This window comes from Vulpes vulpes, chromosome 2 (assembly GCF_048418805.1).
Source record: "Vulpes vulpes isolate BD-2025 chromosome 2, VulVul3, whole genome shotgun sequence".
In the NCBI taxonomy this organism is placed as follows: Eukaryota; Metazoa; Chordata; class Mammalia; order Carnivora; family Canidae; genus Vulpes; species Vulpes vulpes.
Window position 1 is genome coordinate 129,969,818 of NC_132781.1, and position 20,476 is coordinate 129,990,293.

The window sequence follows — 20,476 nt, forward strand, 5'->3', positions numbered from 1 at the left end:
GAAGATCTTGAAAGCTATATAGAAAAAAATAGAAATCATGAATATTCCCAATGCTCAGAGTAACCATTGATAATTACCTATATTTCCATCTATGTCTTTTTTCCCACCATGTTTGTATGTATTTTAAATTGGCATCATGCAGTATAAAAAACACAGGCTGCTGCTTCTTTTCATTCAGTATTATACAATATGATCGGCTGGGAAAAATTTGGGCCTCCTAAGAATATTCATGAAGACATTTATAATAGTGTTTAAAACACCTTCTGTCCATTTTTCATAGTTCTATTGAGTTAAGTTACAAGCTATTAAGCAACTAAATGAGCTAATAGAAAGTATCTTGTATTTTGCCTGACACATAGCAGGTGCTTAATATTGAGTTCCTTCTCTCTCCCGGTTCCCTGGGCCTTTTATAGTGATAGCTGATTTTTATCACTGCAGGACAAATCGATGGAAGATCTGACTATAGTTATGCCCACACACACACAAAATATATATATACGTGTGTGTGTGTGTGTGTGTGTGTGTGTGTGTATCTAGCTCCACTACCCATTCCAAAAAATAATTTAGGATATTATTCACACAGGAGATGATAGCCATCCTCCAAAATTATAACAATAAAATATATGTGTATATAACAAGAATACAATGAGCAAGGCCCAAAAGTAAGTAAATTCTTAACAAATGAAATTTACTCTTGGAAAAATCTACACTTTAGGCAAAACGAGATCAAAAGACACTCTGCTAAACATTTAAAACATATATTGAGTGAAATATCTCTGCAACCTGAAATTGTGCTATGAACTAAAAGAACTGCCTGGTCATGACAAAATGTGTTTTGGGGAGGGCAGGGCATGCTCCGCAAGGCTTTCAGTCACTCCTAGCCCCTTGTCAGTCGATATATACAGCAGCTGCTGTCCATCTGCCCTCCATGCATTTATCTCCATGTAACTAAAAAATGATATAAGCTTGAAGGGTACGGGAGGGTGCAATTGGAAAAGTTAGATAGGGACCCAGTTTTACCATAAAACTACCTTCTAGCTTGGAAGCAATCTATTATGTGGAATATATGTCATATGCTCAGCAGAAAAATTGCATGGTACCTGCAGATATGCAACACAAATTATTGGATTCTCTGGAATAATAAGCAGTAAACACTCAGTCAATATACAGATAACCGAGGCAAAAAAAAAATGCCAATGAAAGGAAATCTATTCTACAAACTGAGAAATTACAGGTTGCACATGTACTGAATATATCTGTCCATATACATATATCCCAGACTACCCTTATGCTTTTGTTCAAAACCCAGAAGTGTGGGGTGGAGAAACCCTTCAGTGCACACCTATATCCCTGCCAAGGTTTGTCAGGTGCTCTAAGAAAGGCAACATTTCCTCTTAACATGATTAGAAGAGACAGTATTTTAAACAGTCCTCTTTCTTCCCAAGGAAAAGGGTGTGGGAGATTTCTTAAAGACAATTTTCAAAGAGTCAATTAAGTGATAACATAAGAGCATTTTCCAAAAGGAATTAAAATTGCTTCCCTTTCTTGCTGTTGATATAAAACTTCCAGGGAAGCTAAAATAATAACCACAAAAATTATGATCGGTGCTTTCTCAACTGGTCTTACAGTATGATTTTGGGAGTGTAGAGCTGGCTGTGCTAAAGAACAAGACACTAAAACAATTCAATAATCATTTAAAAATGTAAGTGTGGAGTTTCTCTCATTTAAGGTAACTACATATCATTTATTAGGATAACTTTACCAAATTATGAGAGGAAAAGGATTAGAAAAGGTAATAAAATGTTTTTCCTAGAACACTGAACAGTCCTCAATTTATAGGTTTAGAAGAGATAAAATACAGAATTATTTAAGGAAAAAAAAACCCGTTGCAAGATGCAGAACAATTTAATTGAGCATTTAGATATCTTAAAAGGTGACCTCTAAATACTTTGTTGATGAATTATTCTGATAGTTTTTGGTCTAAATAGTATGAAATAATACATGGAATCACTGTGCCAACAATGAAAAAATGGGAATATTTAAGTCAATGCTTTCAAATCCTTTGTTCTCATTATGCATCAGAATGTCTGCGTGCACCATGTGAAGCATAAAGGAAAGTGAAAATGCAGTTGAAATAAATTCTGTACTTCCCTTTTTAATCTCCTGTTTTCCAATTTATGTTCTACATTTAATGAAGCAAAATTAAATAATAAAATAAAATAAGAATATTCTTATATATAATCGCTGTATGCCAATATCCTAGGTACATTTTACATTCTCCTAGTATACACTTTAGAAGGTGGTAAAGGTCAAAACATTAAGAAAATGCTTACCCCCCACCCCATCCCTGACCCTGGTCAATATTCTGCTAAAAATCATTTGAATATGCTATACTGTGATATATCACAAGTTTAGTAGATATCAGCATGAAAAGCCAAAATACATTGGCTGTATAAATATAAATCTGTCAAAATGCCCTTCTTAGGTGTTTTTAGCAGTATATTATTAAAACATAAACAAGGCTGATCAGCAAAAATTTTCCTCAAAAATATAAGCTAATTCCTTATTTAGATTCTTGGAAGTGTTGTTCATAGTCATAATACAAATATGAAGCCCTTCAAAAACATATCAAATATGAGCTGCTAAAAACCAAGAGAGGAGTTCTAGTGAGATTATGGGATTTTCACTTATTACTTTCTATACTTTTCTGTACTAAAAAAAAAAAAATCTTTTAAGCCAAAAGTGGCTAACAAAATTCAAATAATGGGAGTCTGAATATTTCAGAAACAACTAAAAAAAATGTGGGCCATCCATCGATTTAAAAGTGGGGAATCATGACTCCTTGGACAATGAAAACTGAAATAAGTTTTCTTAGAATGAGAGAAAATCTCACAGCAAAGAGGTTATTTTCCTCTAAAAAGAAATAAAGAAATGAAAAATATTTCAGTCTGAGACTCCTTAAAGTAACATAAAAGGATTCTTAAAAATTATGTATTTTGATTGGCTCAAATGTTCCAGAATAGATTTTAAGTTCTGAAGTGATGCTTCATTTAGGACTGAAAAAGGTTTCTCTACCCATTTCTATTACAGAAATCAGATCCTGAAGCTAGTATTTCCATGAGGCATGCAAGAGGATGCCAAGAGAACAGAATCTTAGGAAATTCAGTGTGTATTACTTCATTTCCTGACATTAACGAAAGTAGCAGTATCATCTGAACTTATAGATTTCTTCCAGTTTTACAAAAAGATAATCAAGTTTTCATTTTAATAATATATCACTTAAATAGTTAAGTAATGTCAATTTTTAATGTCATCTAGAGCTTTATATCCTAAGATGAAAAAAAAAATAGTCATCAGGTTAAAGTAGTATAGATTTTTTCAAAGAGTTAAAATTAATTTTCATAAACTTTAAGTGCTACATATAAACTGGATCCCATACACCAGTGCAAGTGGTTATTTCCAATTATTTTGTTTGATTACCTTGATATTTAAAAGGACAACTCAAATCTATACCCCATGACAAAGAGAAGAACCACTGCACATTGAAAAGCTATTTTAACATGCAAACTACAACTAATAAAAGTCATACAATTTCTCCTTATCCTGACCACTGAAAACATGTATTTCTTCTGTAGCTCACATGTAAGGAAAATAATAAGATTGCTAAGAAAGCTTAACTCCATTGCAGTCTATTAAAACTCTCCGTTATGTAATCAGCAATTAGGAGCTAAATAAACCTTACCTTTATGTAGCCCCAAGACACTGACAGTAAATAGTTTGCTTCAGGCATTTTTAATTGATTATATAAAAAGACAGTAAGTTCTAAAACACGTATATCTTCAAAACCTTGACACTTTTAACAATATCCGCAAGCCACAGAGGGTGGGTTTTTAAAGATTTGGGGTAATTAAGTATAGACCAGAAAGCCCTGCATTAGATCCCATCCAGCCGTCTTCCCATTGAACACATGCCATTTGTCAAACTCCAGAATGGAACAGGCTTCTACAACTATTCTGAATAAAGAAAATTCACGTGATAAAGAAATATCTAACGATCTAAGGGTCTGCATCTTTTTCTCCCGGAGCTCCAGGACTTAATGAATAATGTATGTCAAGATGCTCAGCTGCAAGAAAGACTAGTTCTGTCAAAAGCTACCAAATAAGGAGCTGCGGGGCAGCCAGGGAGAGTGACAAGAAGCCCCGCCCACAGGAGCCCGCCTGCGCACCAATCACAGTCCAGCCCCGGGGCTCCCAGGGGGGGGGGGGGGACTCAGGGCAGGCTGAGCCGCGATTGGCTGGCAGGAGCGAACCTGGGGGGGGGGGGGGGCGGCCTCCTCCCCTCCGGCAAACGCCATTTAATAATGGGATCCCTAACAGCGGAGGCTGCCGCCTGGAAAGATGAATGGGGTTTCCCTCTCGCCGAAGATGAATAACGACCAGAAAGCTCCTCGACATTCACAGTTCATTCTTAAATAGGGATTGCCAATCTTTGTGGAGTCTTTCCTACGCATTTTAATACCCTCCCCTCTAACTTCAAAATAAAAGCCTTCCGAAGAGAAGGGCCCGCAGCATTAAGGGCCCCGCCCCCGCGGCCGGGCCGGAGCATGTCTCCCTCCGCCCACGCCAGGGCCCAGGCCCAGGCCCAGGCCCAGCCCGCAAGGGCCAGCGGGGTCCAGGATTCACACTGGGAACCACACTTCTTACCCCGTTCTCGGCTCCCTTTGTTTCTATTGTTACAGCGACTGAGCTCCACGGTCTTAAAAAATCTAAGAGTGGGGACGATTTATGATCATTCTGACGCGGGAGGGGCGGGTGAAAGCTGGAGCTCTGGTTACGGTTCGGGAAGACAGAGTTCCCCGTACAGGTTTGAAGATCTGTATTTTGACCAAGAGAGAACATTTTCGTGATTGCACGCAAAGTTAGGAAAGGTGCTAGCGGTGGCTCTGGGAGGAATACAGCATTATTCTATTTAAAGTAGTTCCTACTATAACCACTCCCATTTTAGTCAGTGGGGTGATATTTTTCCCAGTGTCACAGACTGAAATCCGTGACTCTTTGTTACCATTCATCAGGCATTTCATGTGAGTCAGCCACCATTAGGGGTTTAATAGAAATCATCTCACTGGATCCTTGAATAACCCTGACGTGTTCCCCATCTACATCACCGTCCCTCCATCAACTTTATCATCATGTTTTATCTTTTATAAAATGCTTCTTCATTTACTGTTCTTTGCCATCCCCAGTCCCATCATCTAAATCCAAGGGCTTAATGCCTGAGAGAAACGGAAAGCATCTTCAGTATCATCACCTCCAATTCCCTCATTTCCACATAAAGTGAGACCTAGAGAGAAAATTATTTTCCCAAGTTCACCCAGGTACCAAGTACATAGGCTTTGAGTTCAAATCCTTTAGTGCATAATCTTTGACAAATCTCACCTTTTAGTGCACTGGTTTTCTCATTCTGTAAAATTAGGTTATTGTGATAGCTAGTCTCCAAAGGTGCTTCCTAATGAGCCACCCGACCCTACACTGAATCTGAGCTGGCTTATATAACCAACAAGCAGTGCTATCACAAGAAGCGGAGGCTGTCACAAGAAGTCTTGAAGCTTTCACCTGGGTTGCCTGGAATGCACTATTAGGATCCCTAGGCCACCCTGTTAGCAAGTCTGACTACTCTAAGATCATCGTGTCACAAGAAAGCCCAAGCTAACATTACTGCCGCGAGAGTACCGGGAGGGGGGTGGCGAGTGAGAGAGACAGGGAGAGCAGATGCGCGCCCGACAATCTCTAGCTATGCCAGCCATCCTAACCCAGAACCAGACTTGACAGTGAAGAGGCCATCTTAGTCATCCTGACAGTGGAGCTTTTTTAAATATCTTATTTATTTATTTATTTATTTATTTATTTATTTATTTATTTATTTATGATAGTCACAGAGAGAGAGAGAGGCAGAGACACAGGCAGAGGGAGAAGCAGGCTCCATGCACCGGGAGCCCGACGCGGATTTCGATCCCGGGTCTCCAGGATCGCGCCCTGGGCCAAAGGCAGGCGCCCAACCGCTGCGCCACCCAGGGATCCCGACAGTGGAGCTTTTAGAAGACTCCAGCTCAGCTGCCATCTGACTAAAACTACACAAGGGACTCAAAGTGAGCATGTCTAAGCAAACCCAGTTAGCCCACAAAATAATTTTAAAAATAGCAAATTGATATTTTAAGTTACTAAGTTTGAAGTGATTTGTTTTATAGCAATGCATACCTAGAACCATTAGTATGAGGATTAAATGAGATGGTATGTGCAAAGCACTTAAAACAACATCTGGTAAATAGTGACAAATAGGTATTAGGTGATGATGATGATGATGAAAACGGTCATGTAGATTTTGATAACTATCCCATTATGGTGACTGGATTTTTTAACTCCCAGGCTTACCTTGTGTGCGTGTGTTTAATTTATTACGTTTTCTTTTAACTGCATCACATCATTATGTGTCTCAGACTGAAAACACCGTAACTGCTTCTTAGCTCATCTTCTTTGACTGTCTCCTTCTAATCCCATACTTCTCTCTACTGCCAGGCCAATTTTTCTCAAATCCAGCCTCAGCCTCACTCCAAAGCTATTACCTAACAACTCAGCATCACCTGCCTCATCATATCCGTATTCCTCTATGCCTCTATGCGCTCCATACTGACAACTTCTGACCCTAGCTCCCAACTCCAAGCCTATCTCCAGCAGCTCTTTACACTCATGCTCTGTTACTAGCTCTATCATTTAACAGTCTCAATTCTATTTTAATTTTCACTGAATTCACTGCCTAGAATACCCTTTTTCTTCTACTATCTCCTTCAAGCTGGTTTTTCAGAAAAAAGTCAGATTTAAATCATTCAAAATACATCTCAAAAACAAACATCCCAGCCCTTCTCCACACTCTATTTTGCACTCGCTCCTTTATTTAATAAATACTTATTAAGCTCCTACTATCTGCCAGGCACTGTCCTGCATAACGAGGATGCAGCAGTGAACAAAGCAAGGTTTTCCACCTGAAGCTTACAGTCAACAACTGAGTCAGCACATATATACTACGTCATGTGGTGGTAAGTCAATGGGGAAAAAGAAAGGAGAAGGAGGCTATGGAATGTTACTGATGGAGGTTCCTATAGTATAAAATATTCAAGAAGAGCCTCTTTGAAGAGATGACATATGCTCAGAGATCTGAAGAAAGAGAAGGAGCAAGTCATGTGAGCATCTAAGGCAGTGGAGAAAGGGGAGTCTTGTGAGGAGAACACCATGACTAAAAGCCCTGAGATGGGAGCATGCTTGGCGAGCTTCCAAAGAGCAAAGTGTTTCATAAAATGTCATTTACTTCCAAATTACACTTTCTATTCATCCATCATTCTATTTTATTCTTTGACTAACTTCAAACTAAGTTACTTCTTTCTTTTTATAACAAATACTTTTATCCTGATTGAAATTTCCTACTTATCTAACATACGCACTTCACTAAATACACCCATACATATACTAAATAATCCCTATGTAGACACTTAAAAAAAATCCATATGTTAGGCTTATCAGTAACATAAAGGAAAAATAAAATTATATTAAACACTGCAAAATATAAATGCTTGTAAACAAGTACATCAAATAATAAAGTAGTCAATTTAGATTTTACTATCACTAACTGTGAGACATTGAGAAAGTTATCTAAACTTCCTCAGTTTATTCATCTGGAAAATGAGAATAATGATAGCATCTACCTTACAGGTTGTTGTAAGGACTAACAGTAAATTCTTTGCAAGTGTTTGCTCTGCTTCTTCTCATATGGAGAATGACCATGACTATGATAGCAACCTGGAAATGAATATAGGAGTACTGTATGAGAAAGACAATCTTCTTCCAAAATGGTGAATGACTCTTGAAAGGTTCTAGATGTAACAAAGAACAATTCTCCTTCAGTATACAGTGTGGTTACATTACTGAAAAAAATGAGTGTGTATTAAAATCATGCAAAAAATGTATTTTGTGGGGATCCCTGGGTGGCTCAGTGGTTTAGCGCCTGCCTTCGGCCTAGGGCATGATCCTGGGATGGAGTCCCACATCAGGCTCCCTGCATGGAGCCTGCTTCTCCCTCTGCCTGTGTCTCTGCCTCTGGTCTCTCATGAATAAATAAATAAAATATTTTTTAAAAATGTATTTTGTATTTATATAAAAAAGTAGCTGTGTGTCTAGGCTCAGATCATCCTAAATGAATATTTCACCTGCTTGAATGGTTTATTGGGACATGGAACAATTCCTCCTTGAGGAAGGACTAGCCCCTGTATTTCAGAACACCCAGCCTCCCTGGTTTCAGCTCATGAAATGCCAGGAGGACTCCCCAGCCTGTGCATCCTGAAGCTTCCTAAATGTTCTCTCGTGTTAAGAATCACTGTTCCAGTTATTTCAATTGCCTTAAACTTTGCCTCCTCATTCAGGGGCAAGAAAGGTATCTTATTCTTTCTATACATTTCCCAAAACAATTAGTGGACCACAGGCACAAATGATTGAACTGTAACCCCTCATCTGCTGGAGTAGAGGAGATAATAATAATAGTAGTAACAATAATTACAATAACAGCAAGTAAAAAGTACTAAAGAAGGTTTCCACATTTCTAGGTAATAAGAAATCTTCCTTCTCTTTTTAAAAATATTTTATTTATTTATTTCAGAGACAGAGAGAGAGAGAGAGAGAGAGAGAGGGAGGGAGAGCATGAGTGAGAAGCAGACTCCCCGCTGAGCAAGGAGCCTGAAGACAAGGGGCTCAATCCCAGGACCCAGGATCATGACCTGAGCCAAAGGTGGACATTAACTGACTGCGCCACCCAGGCGCTCCTGAAATCTGTCCTTTCTTAAGCTTTGAGCTAAATTAAAATTCATTTCACTTTTCCCATCATTAGAGACCAACTAGACGCTCCTCCCCTTCGCTACAGTAGTAGCAGGTAGCAGAGAGATTCTAGACAATCCAGAGGAGAAATCTGGATGAGGTCAGAGAAATATAATTCCTAGAATCAGACTTTGCTTCTGACAGTTTTAATAGGAAAACCAGAATTTGTTACAGCATTTGTTAAACACCTACTATGCTTTACATACACCAAGAGCTTTACATATCTTAGGGCTAACCTTTGCAAAATGCTGGTAAGATAGCCATTATCCCCACTTCAAGGTGAAAAGACAGATTGATACTTTTAAAAATTCTATAACCATGTCCAGGGCTGACATGCCAGGCCAGGTCTCTCTTAGTGTTTGCTCTTTATAGTCTATGAGTTGGTCATATAATTAGGTGTTTACAAACTCCTTGATAAATGTTATGAATTTAGGAATAGACTCATTTATCCTTAATCTTAAATTTTTTTGTTTGTTTTTAGTAATCTACACTCCGTGTAGGACTCAAACTCATGACTCTGAGATGAAGAGCATGAAGACAACCAGGTGCCCTAATTTATCCTTAAATCTTTGTGCTGCTTTTACATTGTCCTGAAATAAAGAACCAGTGATCCTATTACTGTGGTCAGATCTTCTGGACAGCATGGATCCTACTAACTATGAAGTCAGGAAGCTTGTGCCCAAAGATAGGCAGCCTCGCCTGATAAATGAGCGCTCCTAACATGTAAGACAGTGAACACTCACATGTGGGAGTGTGCTATGGATGAGACACGGATGCTCTTGCTAGAACCCATATTTACTGACTTGTAGTCTGCTGTGCTCAAATACCCAAATGATTGTATATACAAATGTATGAGTGCATGTACTAAAATTTAAAAAATATATAATTTCCTTCAGCATTCAGTCTCTTTTTCTGTCTTTTCCTAATAATACTCCTCAAAAATCTCTAGATCCCAATCCTCTTTTATTCTTCATTTACTCAGTCCTTAAAGGATACCCCATGCAATCAAACTTTCTAGAGTATTTTAGGATATTTCAGGATACTTAAAATTCTGCTGATGGAGTCAAGTCTTTGATATTACTAACCACTGCTCGAATTAGTGACTTTGCAACAGATGTTAAAACAGATAAGACACATTTTTGATTAAGGGAAGAGAAAAACAGGCAAACCAAACTATGAGGAAACCGAGGCTCAGAAGTCAAAGTATCTTATCCAAGGTCACAAAGCCAAGTTGCAGAGCTGGGATTTAAGCCTAGGCTGTCCGACTACAGAATACACTAAATTGCCAAAAAAATATTTCAGGCCATTAATCTATAGTTAGCCTAGAGCCTATAAACAATATGTCTATTAACATAAATTCTAAGCTATAGTATATTACTACTTTGACATATTAAAGAAACATTATTTAAAATAAATATATTAAAAACTCTTAGATTTCTATAACCTAAAGGATCTCCCTGGCAATAGCACTGCTTTCAGTAGGACTATTACCTTTGGAAAACATTTTATTCTATAATCAACCTACATTTATTTTACATACGTTCTACTTAGGATCAAAGTTGCAGGAATTACTATTGATCAAGAAGTAAATCTGTATGAAACGGGCTGCCACATATCCAATACTGTTTTGCTTAACATATGCAAATCTAGTTGCTAAATGTCCCCTGAAGAATTCTGAGGCAAAAGGAAACTTCAAATGTTAAATTTAAATACAATAACTATTAACACACCAATGTTTCAAAAATCACTCAGTGTTTCTTTGCTTTCACTACAAAAATAATTTTAGAGGCAGGCAATAATCCGAAATTAATCTGTAACCTATTGTTTAACAGAATTTTAAATCTATTTTTACATTATAAAAACTATACTTTCTTTGATGAATACCAGTATTACAAAAACCACCTTAACTCAAGTAAATCCACTAAATCTATTTGTGTTTACCGCCCTCTAGTGATAATGGATCCAAACACGATTTAAGGAACAGTTCTGTTCCTTAGGAGTTGACACGTTTCAGAAAACAAAAACCTATCTAACAAATATTATGGAAGCAAAGATTAAGAGGAACTACAGCTTGATTTTTAAAATGTAATAATCATCTGAAAAGGCCAAGGATCATTCTCCCATTAACCTAGTTTGAGAATTTTCACCAAAAGTTTTATTTAAAGTAAGAAACACCTCTAGCATTTACTAAAAAAGAAAAGTTCCAATACAAAAAACTTTATTTTTGTTGAGAAGTACTCTAGAGATGAAATAACATCTAACTGAATGATAGAATAACATGATAACTGTACTGCAACTTTGCTTCTACATGGTCTCCTTAGCATGGTATTTTATAATTGCTGATACAGTTTGAATCATATACAATTGATACCAAAGTTTCTATGTTCACAACCACTGAGTAAATCTAGCTGAAACCTCTATTATCACCATCAGTCACCATCTTTATTACATCCACCAAGGATTTTTATTTCAATGAAGAAAATTAAGGCAATGAATGGGTGCACAAACCTCACATAAATGAAGCCTCCACACACACACAAAATCTTGCATGAATATAGACCTTCCCTTTTTTTAATATTTTATTTATTGATTCATGAGAGAAACAGAGGCAGAGACATAGGCAGAGGGAGAAGCAAGCTCCCTGCAGGAAGCATGATGCAGTACTCGATCCTAGGATCCCAGGATCACAACCTGAGCTGAAGGCAGATGCTCAAGCACTGAGCCACCCAGGTGCCCTGAATATAGATTTTCTACTTACAGGGAAAATTAGGACCTCCTATTCACTTAAACCATCCCAAGTTAATACCAATTTTTCATGTTTATGATGGCCACCACAATCACCGTAAAATACTAATATTCCCTCTGTATTTCATGCTGTGCTTTGTGAAAATAATTTAAACAGAGACTACCTTTCTCCTAAAGCAATGATTAAAAAAAAGCAAATAGGCAGATTTTTGGAAATACATATTTAGTCCTTTATCAACACCATTTTTATTGTAGATCTTAAATTAATTTTAAGTTAAAAACTTGGGCTATGTATTCCTTTCAGCAAACAGCACTTAAATACATGGACATCCATTCACAAAATAATGAACTTCCATCTTTACTTTGCACCATGATAGTATACATCTACTCAAAATGGATCCTAGAACTAAATCTAAAATCTCAAACTATACATCTAGTAGAAAATGTAGAAAATATTTGTGATCCTGGGACAGGCAAAGATTTCTTGGAACACAAGAAAGCATGAACATAAAGACAAAAATGGTAAAGTAGGCTTCATCAAAACTTATCTTTGAAAGAAACTGATAAGAAAATAGAACAATAAGCCATAGACTTGTAGAAAAATCTATGTGTAACATATGTATCTGATAGAGATTTTTATCTGGAATTATAAAAATTCTTAGAACTTAAAAAGATCAGTAAGCACATGAAAAGATGTGCAACATCATTAGTCGTTAAGGAAGTAAAAATTAAAACCAGAATGTAATGCTACTCCATATTAGAATAGCTAAAATGAAAGATATGAGCAATACAAAACTGCTGGCCAGGATGCAGAGCAAATGGAACCCACGCGCACTGCTGGCAGGACTGCAAAATGGGCTAGTGACTTTGGAAAATAGTTTGGCACCTTCTTATAAAGTTAACCATTACATTCACTACATGTTCCAGCAACCCCACTCCTAGTTATTTACCCAAAAGAAATGAAAACATTTGTCCATAACAAAGGTCTATATGCAAATGTTTACAGCAATTCTATTTATAACAGTTGAAGCCTGCAAATAGCCCCGATGTTAATCAGCTGGCAAATGAATACACAAATTGTGGTATATCCATAAAACACTAGAAAGCAATAAAAATAAATTACTAATACATGCACTAATAACTAGTTATTAGTTATTAGTGTTATTAGTGGATGAATATCAAAAGCATTACCCAAAGTGAAAGAAGCCATTGACAAAGGCTTTTTATAACTGTATGATTTTATTCATACAACATTCTGGAAAAGGCAAAACTATAGGGAAATGAGATCCCTATAGTTTTATTAGTGTTATTAGTACTATTAGTGAATGAATCTCAAAAGTGTTATTAGTGGATGAATCTCAAAAGCATTACCCAAAGTGAAAGAAGCCACTGACAAAAGGCTTTTTATAACTGTATGATTTTATTCATACGACATTCTGGAAAAGGCAAAACTACAGGGAAATGAGATCACTGGTTGCCAGCAACTGCTGGTAGGGAGAGGCGAATGAGTACAAAAGGAGTATGAGAACTCTTTTTGAGTGATGAAAATATTCTATATCTAGATTGTGGTGGTAGTTATCCAATTATATACATTTGTCAAAATGCACTCAACTAGATCTAAAAAGTGGACATCTTACCATATGTAAATTATAACTCAAAACTGGACTTTAAAAAATGTTAGGTAATGTTACCCAATTACTTTGATTCCAAATTCGTCTAAAGAGAAATGAAACAAAATTCTTAAGTGTGAGGCGCCTGGGTGGCTCAGTAGGTTAAGTGTCTGACTCTTGATTCTTGATTTCAGCTCAGGTCCTGATCTCAGGGTCATGGATTGAGCCCTTTGTCGGGCTCTGAAACAAAGCAAAAAACCCACCAAACTCAAGCATAATTATATACAGTAAAATAACATGTTTACTCTAAGAGCTCCACCATTATATCTCAAATAGGCATCTATATATTTTTTAATTTATTTTTTTAAATAGGCATATATTTTGTCTAGTAAGGGTCATGTTAGCTTTGAATAATGCAATATATAGTAAATTCCTAGTTATTCAAATCCTTTAGGCAATATAGTAACAGGTGAAATGTTCTCATAAGTAATAATATTTTACTTTTAATTCTTTGGAATGAAACATTCCCCAGAATACTTCAGATATTTTCATGCTTTCTTAAACAAACAAATCATCTTAATGTAATGATTTAATAGTGATCCTGGGCCACCTTTAGTCACTCACTGATGAACAGTCAATAGATATTTATTGTCTTTTCACTCTAGGTCACAGTGCCAGTTGTTAGAGATTGAATCCTTCCATCACTTTTTCAGTTTTTTTTTCCTGAGTCCTTGGTTGATAGCCTGTTCTCCTTATAGTCAGTATAAATCTGCCTCCTTGTACTCAATATAGCAGTGTGTCTTTCTCCCTGTTATGATGGGTTTTTCTAAGGCAGCAGTTTTCAGAATGTGTTATAATGAACAGCAGTCTGATGTGATAATTCTCAAGGAAGACATCCAGTGTCAAGTGCTAGCCTTTTGACATAGTGCTAGCCTTCTTGGAGACTGTATACATTAGCATATTAAAGGTTTTGCAAAAGACCATAATAATATGTGTAACCCTGTTTTGTTTTGTTGAACCTAGTATTTTCAAACTTATTCTACTACCTGACACTTTGCTCCCTTCCCATTTATTAACAAATAAAACCAAACAAAAATACCAGAGTCTCAAGAAAATAAAAATAGAAAATAGAAAAGAAAATTGATAATTCTGTATAAAGCAAAAGGCTTTAAGTATCTGATAATGAATTGTTTTAGAATACTTACTTATCAATCAATAATTACTTATTAAATGGCTACTATGTGCAAGCATGGAAGATATAGTATAAACACAGAAGAATTCCCTGAACATGTAAATCGTGAACTCTTGGGGTAAAAAGACAAAAAATGAGCAGGAGACATACAGAATAGAAGGAAAGAAGTAATGTGATACCACGATCTTTGACTATTCAACTAAACAGAAAAAGCAGCACTGAGAAGGTGGTACCTGACATGAGACCCAATAGACTAGAAAGAACCAGCCAGAAGATCTGGGGCAGAGCATTCCCAGTAAGAACAGAGAAACACAACTGGGATGAGGGAGGACAGGTACACAGAATCAGATTAAAAGTACGTCAAGGCAATAAAGATCATGTGGGTCCTTGTAACTCAGGCAGGGAGTGTGGGATATCACTGAACCATTCTGAATTATGTAGTGTGATTTACGTTTTTAAAAGTTGTCTCTGTGGAGAATGGTCTACAGAGGGCCAGAGCAGAGAGAAGAGGAGAGGAAAAGCTGACCAGACCTGATGAACTGAATGAACACTATGGTGAAGAGAAGGGAAGAATCAGCCCCTAGATTTCTGGTATGATCAGCATGTGACTGGGATGGGCGCTTGTGCCATTTGCTGAGATGGAGAAGACTGGGGGAGGTACAGATTTGGAGGATGTAAGTAAAAGTGACAGAAGAGTTATAGGCTTAGTCTGGCAGTGAAGGTACTCTTCACTGTGGCCCCATGTTCACATTTCTCAGATCTGCCTCTGTTCCCAGCATTAGATTTTCTGTTCTAGGCAGTCTCATTCTCACAAATCACCCACTACTTGCCCACTCCCACAAGCACACAATAAAGTGAAGTCTATAGTAGTACCCCATCCTACCCTGTCTCATCTAACTCCTGTAAAACCATCTCTTCCTTTATTAGTAACCCATATGAATCCTCCATGTTCAAAATCTAACTTAGATAACACTTTTTTCTGGGATGCTTCCCAATCATTTTGGTCCTCAGGGTTGAACTCATTTTAAACTTCTCTACAGGACCGGAATACCATGTACTACTCTATTATACATTAACACACAACAGGTTTAGTTATATGATTAGTTATATTTTCAGTATGTATATCTACATAACTTTCTTCTTTCTTTCTTTCCCTATCTATCTACTATCTATCTGAATAAAAACACACATACAAAAATCTCATTTTGTCTCTAAAGACCTTTGGAGCAGACACACGTCCTACAGTAACCAGGCAAAAACAAAAACCCATTAGTGAAAGCCTAAATACCAGACTGTGATTATCCGAAACAATTGGTACAAAACAGCAAAAACAAAACAAAACAAACAAATAAAAAACCTTCCTAATGATGTATTTGCCACATGAAAATGGTATCTGGTCTAGAAAATGGTTAAGGATCAAACATATAATAAAAACCTAACATTTCATTCAAAAGTCTTATGTTTGGCAACAAAAAATTTTTGTTTGCCACAGAAATAAAAGCCTTGACAAAAAAATAATAAAGTAGTATTTTGTTCCAGGTCACTTCAACTTTCCTGTACCTTGTTACATCTTAAAATTAAGGAGGTGAACAGGCTGATCTCACAAATTTCTTTTACCTCTAAGGATGTTTGAAATTAAAAAAAGAAGAAAAAATACAACTTTTAGTAATCATACCAAAGTTTGATTTCTCTGCAAAATGGCTGAGAGTAAGTAGAAAATGGAAAGGGATCAATCACCTATTCGTTGATTCATTTTCAACTCTTAGAACAACTACATGGCTGGGGAATTTGTTCTCTCTCTGCTGTGATCTATGACTAAGACTCCATCATGGGCTGAAACTAGGTTCAAGGTGATTTCATCCACTCCTCTGTTTCGCAGCTAGATTGTCATTTTAAATCCATGCAATGATTAAAGAGTCTATTTTTGGTTCCTGTTTCTATTTTCCCCAAGAAGAGACACCTAGTTACCTGATATGATTGATATTTGACACTTTTGTTAATAATCATAATCTCAGTATTTCACAGAATCACAAAAATCATTCGGAGGGGTCTTGAAGGTCTTCGAAGGTGAGGAAGAAGTGAAGCATAAGCGCTGCACCTATTTTTAGACACAGTGGAATGAAGATCTATAGGAGACTCTTCACAGCTCTCATAAAAGTTTCTTTCATGGCTGCCTTCATACATATTCTTTCAAGGTAATTATAATTAAGTGGTCAGTGAGTGTGTAAATAAAAATATGCTATCACAGAGTGCTAGGTAACTGAGTTAAAACTAAACAAACTCAGTGGGCTATCACATATGCAAGCTAGTGAGGTCCCATAAATCACCATGACTGGGTATCAGGATTTCAAAGGCACACTCTGTGAGCTCTTTCGCCCAGGCCTGTTGATTCAAGCTCCAGTTGCATTGGGTTACCTATATGGCAGCATATAAAGTTCACCTTTTAAGTTTATTAATAGTTCCAATCCCCATCCCCTACTAAAGATAAGCCACTTTATGACCCTATAACTTGTGTGTACCACTCCATACACACGTTTAGGTAGGTTTTCATCTAATTCATACAACAAGCTTCTGAGATAAGATTTTTTTAGTCCTGATTTACAGAGAAAATAGGTTCAGAGAAGTTAAAGCTATTATCCAAGGTCACAACTCTAGTGCGGAGTAATACAGAAGAGGAATTGCTAAGCTCACTGGAATTTAGTAGGAGATTTACAGCAGAATTTTAAAGATGAGGGGTCATACTGTCACCTGCTATTCTGTTCTCTTTTGGCATCTAATAACTTACAGTATACTAGACTGAACTAATCTATACTTATTTTGACACAGTCTCTCTTCACCCTGTTCCAGCTTGTACTTTGTCTCATGTCCTCACTCTCAGGCAGCCAGTTCCTTAGGGGATGGCCCAGCATTGGATGTGACAATCCACCCATGCTGCTACTGGGCTATGACTCAAGGAGGCAACAGGTGAAGGAGAGGATGCCAGCTATTGATGCTAAAAACGACTCTAGCCTCATGCAATGCACTTCATCTGTGAATTTGCCCTCTCCAGTCATTTGCCCCAATCCCTATCCCCACAGCTGACTGTTCTCCCTTAAACATTCACACCCTCACCCTGACCCATCTGGATTTCTTTTTTTCTTCAAGTCTGTCCCAAAGGTTCATTTCAACCAGATTTCACCCTCCAGGGGGAAGGAGGCAGGAACATGAACTCGTTCATCAGTCTGCCTGTAGCCAAGGAAAGCCCTGATCCTGGGTGAGCTTGGTCAGAGATTACTCCTTCTTCCATACCTCCTCTTCCTCATTTCACTGTCTGAAAAGTCAGGTCTTTCTCTTTCCTTCCTTCAATATTCACTCCTCACTCTATCCATGAGTCTTTCTTCACTCCCCTCCATTTTGCCCCCACTAAGAAAACAGACTCCAAGGCAACCTCACAGTAACAGATAATTTTAAAAATCCTGACATCTGCTTATGCCTTCCCAGAGTTTATCCTATACCTTCTGCGGTCACACTCCCCACCGTTATTCAAGCTTCATCCCATCCAGTTGTACCCACATCCCTTGCCAGTTCAGGGTCTCAGATCTCCTTTTGCTAATTGGTCTTCTAATCCCATGGACCCCATTACCCTTCATTTGATATCTGTGCCCTGTTAACTACCTGCCCGCTAGGTTTACTCCCAACCTAACAAGCTCTCTGTCTCACCAATTCATCCTGCTTCCTAGGAGCAGGAAACTAGGTCCTGTCTACCCAATATGACATGACACAGAGAACAAGGGAAGCAGAATAAGGTGCCCTATAGGATTCTTCTCTAGGAATTAGATTTTGCTGAAACCTTTCTTGCTATTTTGGAATCCAGTACTCAGTAAAAAATTATATTAGGACATATTTTGAAAATTAGCTTCAGAAAAAACACTTGCTTTTCTATTTCCCCAACTTCCCCCTAGATGCTACATTCAGAAAAGTAATTATCTTTATATCTTTATACTAAGAAGCTCATGGATCTCATACAAGTCTGAGCCTCAGTTCCGCATCTTTAAAAATGAGACAACCTGTTTTGGCATATAGTGTACCGTTTTTGGGACTAAGTTAGAAATTTAAGGTCTGAAGTATGAGAGAACACCAGAAGCATGCCTTATATTAGAAAGTTACATACCAGCGTTTCCTGACCACATGTAGTCAAAGAATTCTCACACATAACAAAGGGATATTAAACTGTTACACTGAAAAGAAAGCTAAGGGGCAAAAAGTAATTAATCTTTCCGCTGAGTTTTACTTTTTTTAAAAGACTTTATTTATTCATTCATTCATTCATTCATTCATTCATTCATTCATGAGAGACACAGAGAGAGAGAGAGAGGCAGAGACACAGACACAGGGAGAAGCAGGCTCCATGCAGGGAGCCCGACGTGGGACTCGATCCTGGGACTCCAGGATCACAACCTGGGTTGAAGGTGGCGCTAAACCACTGAGCCACCCAGGCTGCCCAAGTTTTACTTTTGAGAGAACAATTTGCTTTCATCTGTAATGATGCAAGTTTTCTATTTGTCTCTTCTACTATGTACCCTTTCATCATTTTTTACTGCTCATTAACACTGTAGAGAAAAATTAAGATTTAGGCCCAAACAATATCTTCCAGGAGAAAAACTAATCTTTTCCTGATGTAGATAGTAAAGAAATTAGGAAATTTCTAGTAAAACATTGTTAGGATTTCTTGAAACCTAACTATCACTTATCTTTATGGAGATCTCAAGGACCATGCTGAGAATATATGATTAAGAAAACAAGGAACAAAATCAAAGTTTATGCCTAAGATAATGTTAATTAGTCTCATTCTTATCAGAGCATATTGTTGAGACAGATTTGAAATATTCAAAATAAAAAAAATACAAGAGGATCAGTGCTTATTTTAAAAGGGGTAGGCACAAATCAGCAAATATCTACTGAATACCTAATTTATGAAATCCTTTGAGCAAATCTCTCAAAAAAAAAGTTCAAAACTTCATTTCTCCTAAACCTAATTTCTGTATACTCTTTTAACAGAATTATAATTTTTTTCATTCTTTGTAAGCCTTTAACCTCTTTTGTGAAACAAAGTTGCCTTACAAATAAGGAAATGACACCTAACATATATGTAAAGCACCCATGACAGCATTTTATCTCTTTATTGAAAACTAGTAAAGCCCTTCCAAATCTAAAATTTATCTTCCTAAGTTCTTGTGACAGAGCCCATTATTAAGTTGTAGTTTGTTATTTTTCTGAAGCTTGGGAAAAAAAATGAGCAAACATAAAATAGAAACTTTCTTGGTCAAAGAATGTACCCCTTTTCTAAAACCTGAACTTGATGTAAAAGACATAAACAACGGAAAATCAACTTACTAAGAAAACTTACTAATTTTCTTTGTAATTCTGTATAAACAGAATTATTTATGATTCTTTAAATAGACACATGATCATTTGATTTTTGTAAATATTTTTTAATAATTTCCCACTGCAATGAAATGTCTGTTCTTTCTCCCACATGGATTTGCGCTGGATGTCAGGTGAAATTAAAGGAGGAAAACAAAAGGAAAACACTCTGATATATTCTCTCAAAATATTTTGGAGAGTATTATTTAAGATGTCTTTATTCATATTTAGGTCTAACATAAAAACCAAGCAATAAAAACATGCTATGCCAACAATGGCAAGCAGCCTTAAAATCAGCCGATTCTTTTCTGAAATGAAGAAGATAGGTATCAGCCTGCACGTACGCCATGGTGGCAGCCTTGCTCATCTTTGCCTGGTTGCTATGGACACGTCCCTGTCAGGCCTGTGCCTTCTACTCTCTAGATCTGTTTATGACAGGCTGAGGTGTTTCCTATTATGGTGCCTATGTCTGCACAGCACACTTCTTGCCAGTAATAAAAGCCAGAGGCTGCCACTCTAGGGATTACAGCACAGCAGACCAGAGATGCTGACGGAAACCAAGCACACCCTGGGTAAAACTGCACAGAACACTAAGAGGCAAAGCCAACAAA

At 37.2% G+C, this 20,476-nt stretch overlaps 1 protein-coding gene across 35 annotated transcripts in view; it reads right to left on the minus strand.

The window, feature by feature from the left end:
- The window catches only part of PDE4D (phosphodiesterase 4D), a 1,410,178-nt gene that overhangs the window by 19,903 nt on the left and 1,369,799 nt on the right, over positions 1-20,476 (minus strand). Inside the window, exon 1 of one of the 35 annotated variants that reach the window (XM_026019013.2) lies at positions 3,743-4,219. The exons of the other annotated variants lie outside the window; for them this stretch is intronic. Coding sequence (XP_025874798.1) covers positions 3,743-3,790 — 48 coding nt within the window. The 5' untranslated portion in view covers positions 3,791-4,219. Of the gene's footprint in view, positions 1-3,742; positions 4,220-20,476 lie in introns of those variants that run through there. 35 annotated transcript variants of the gene reach the window in all.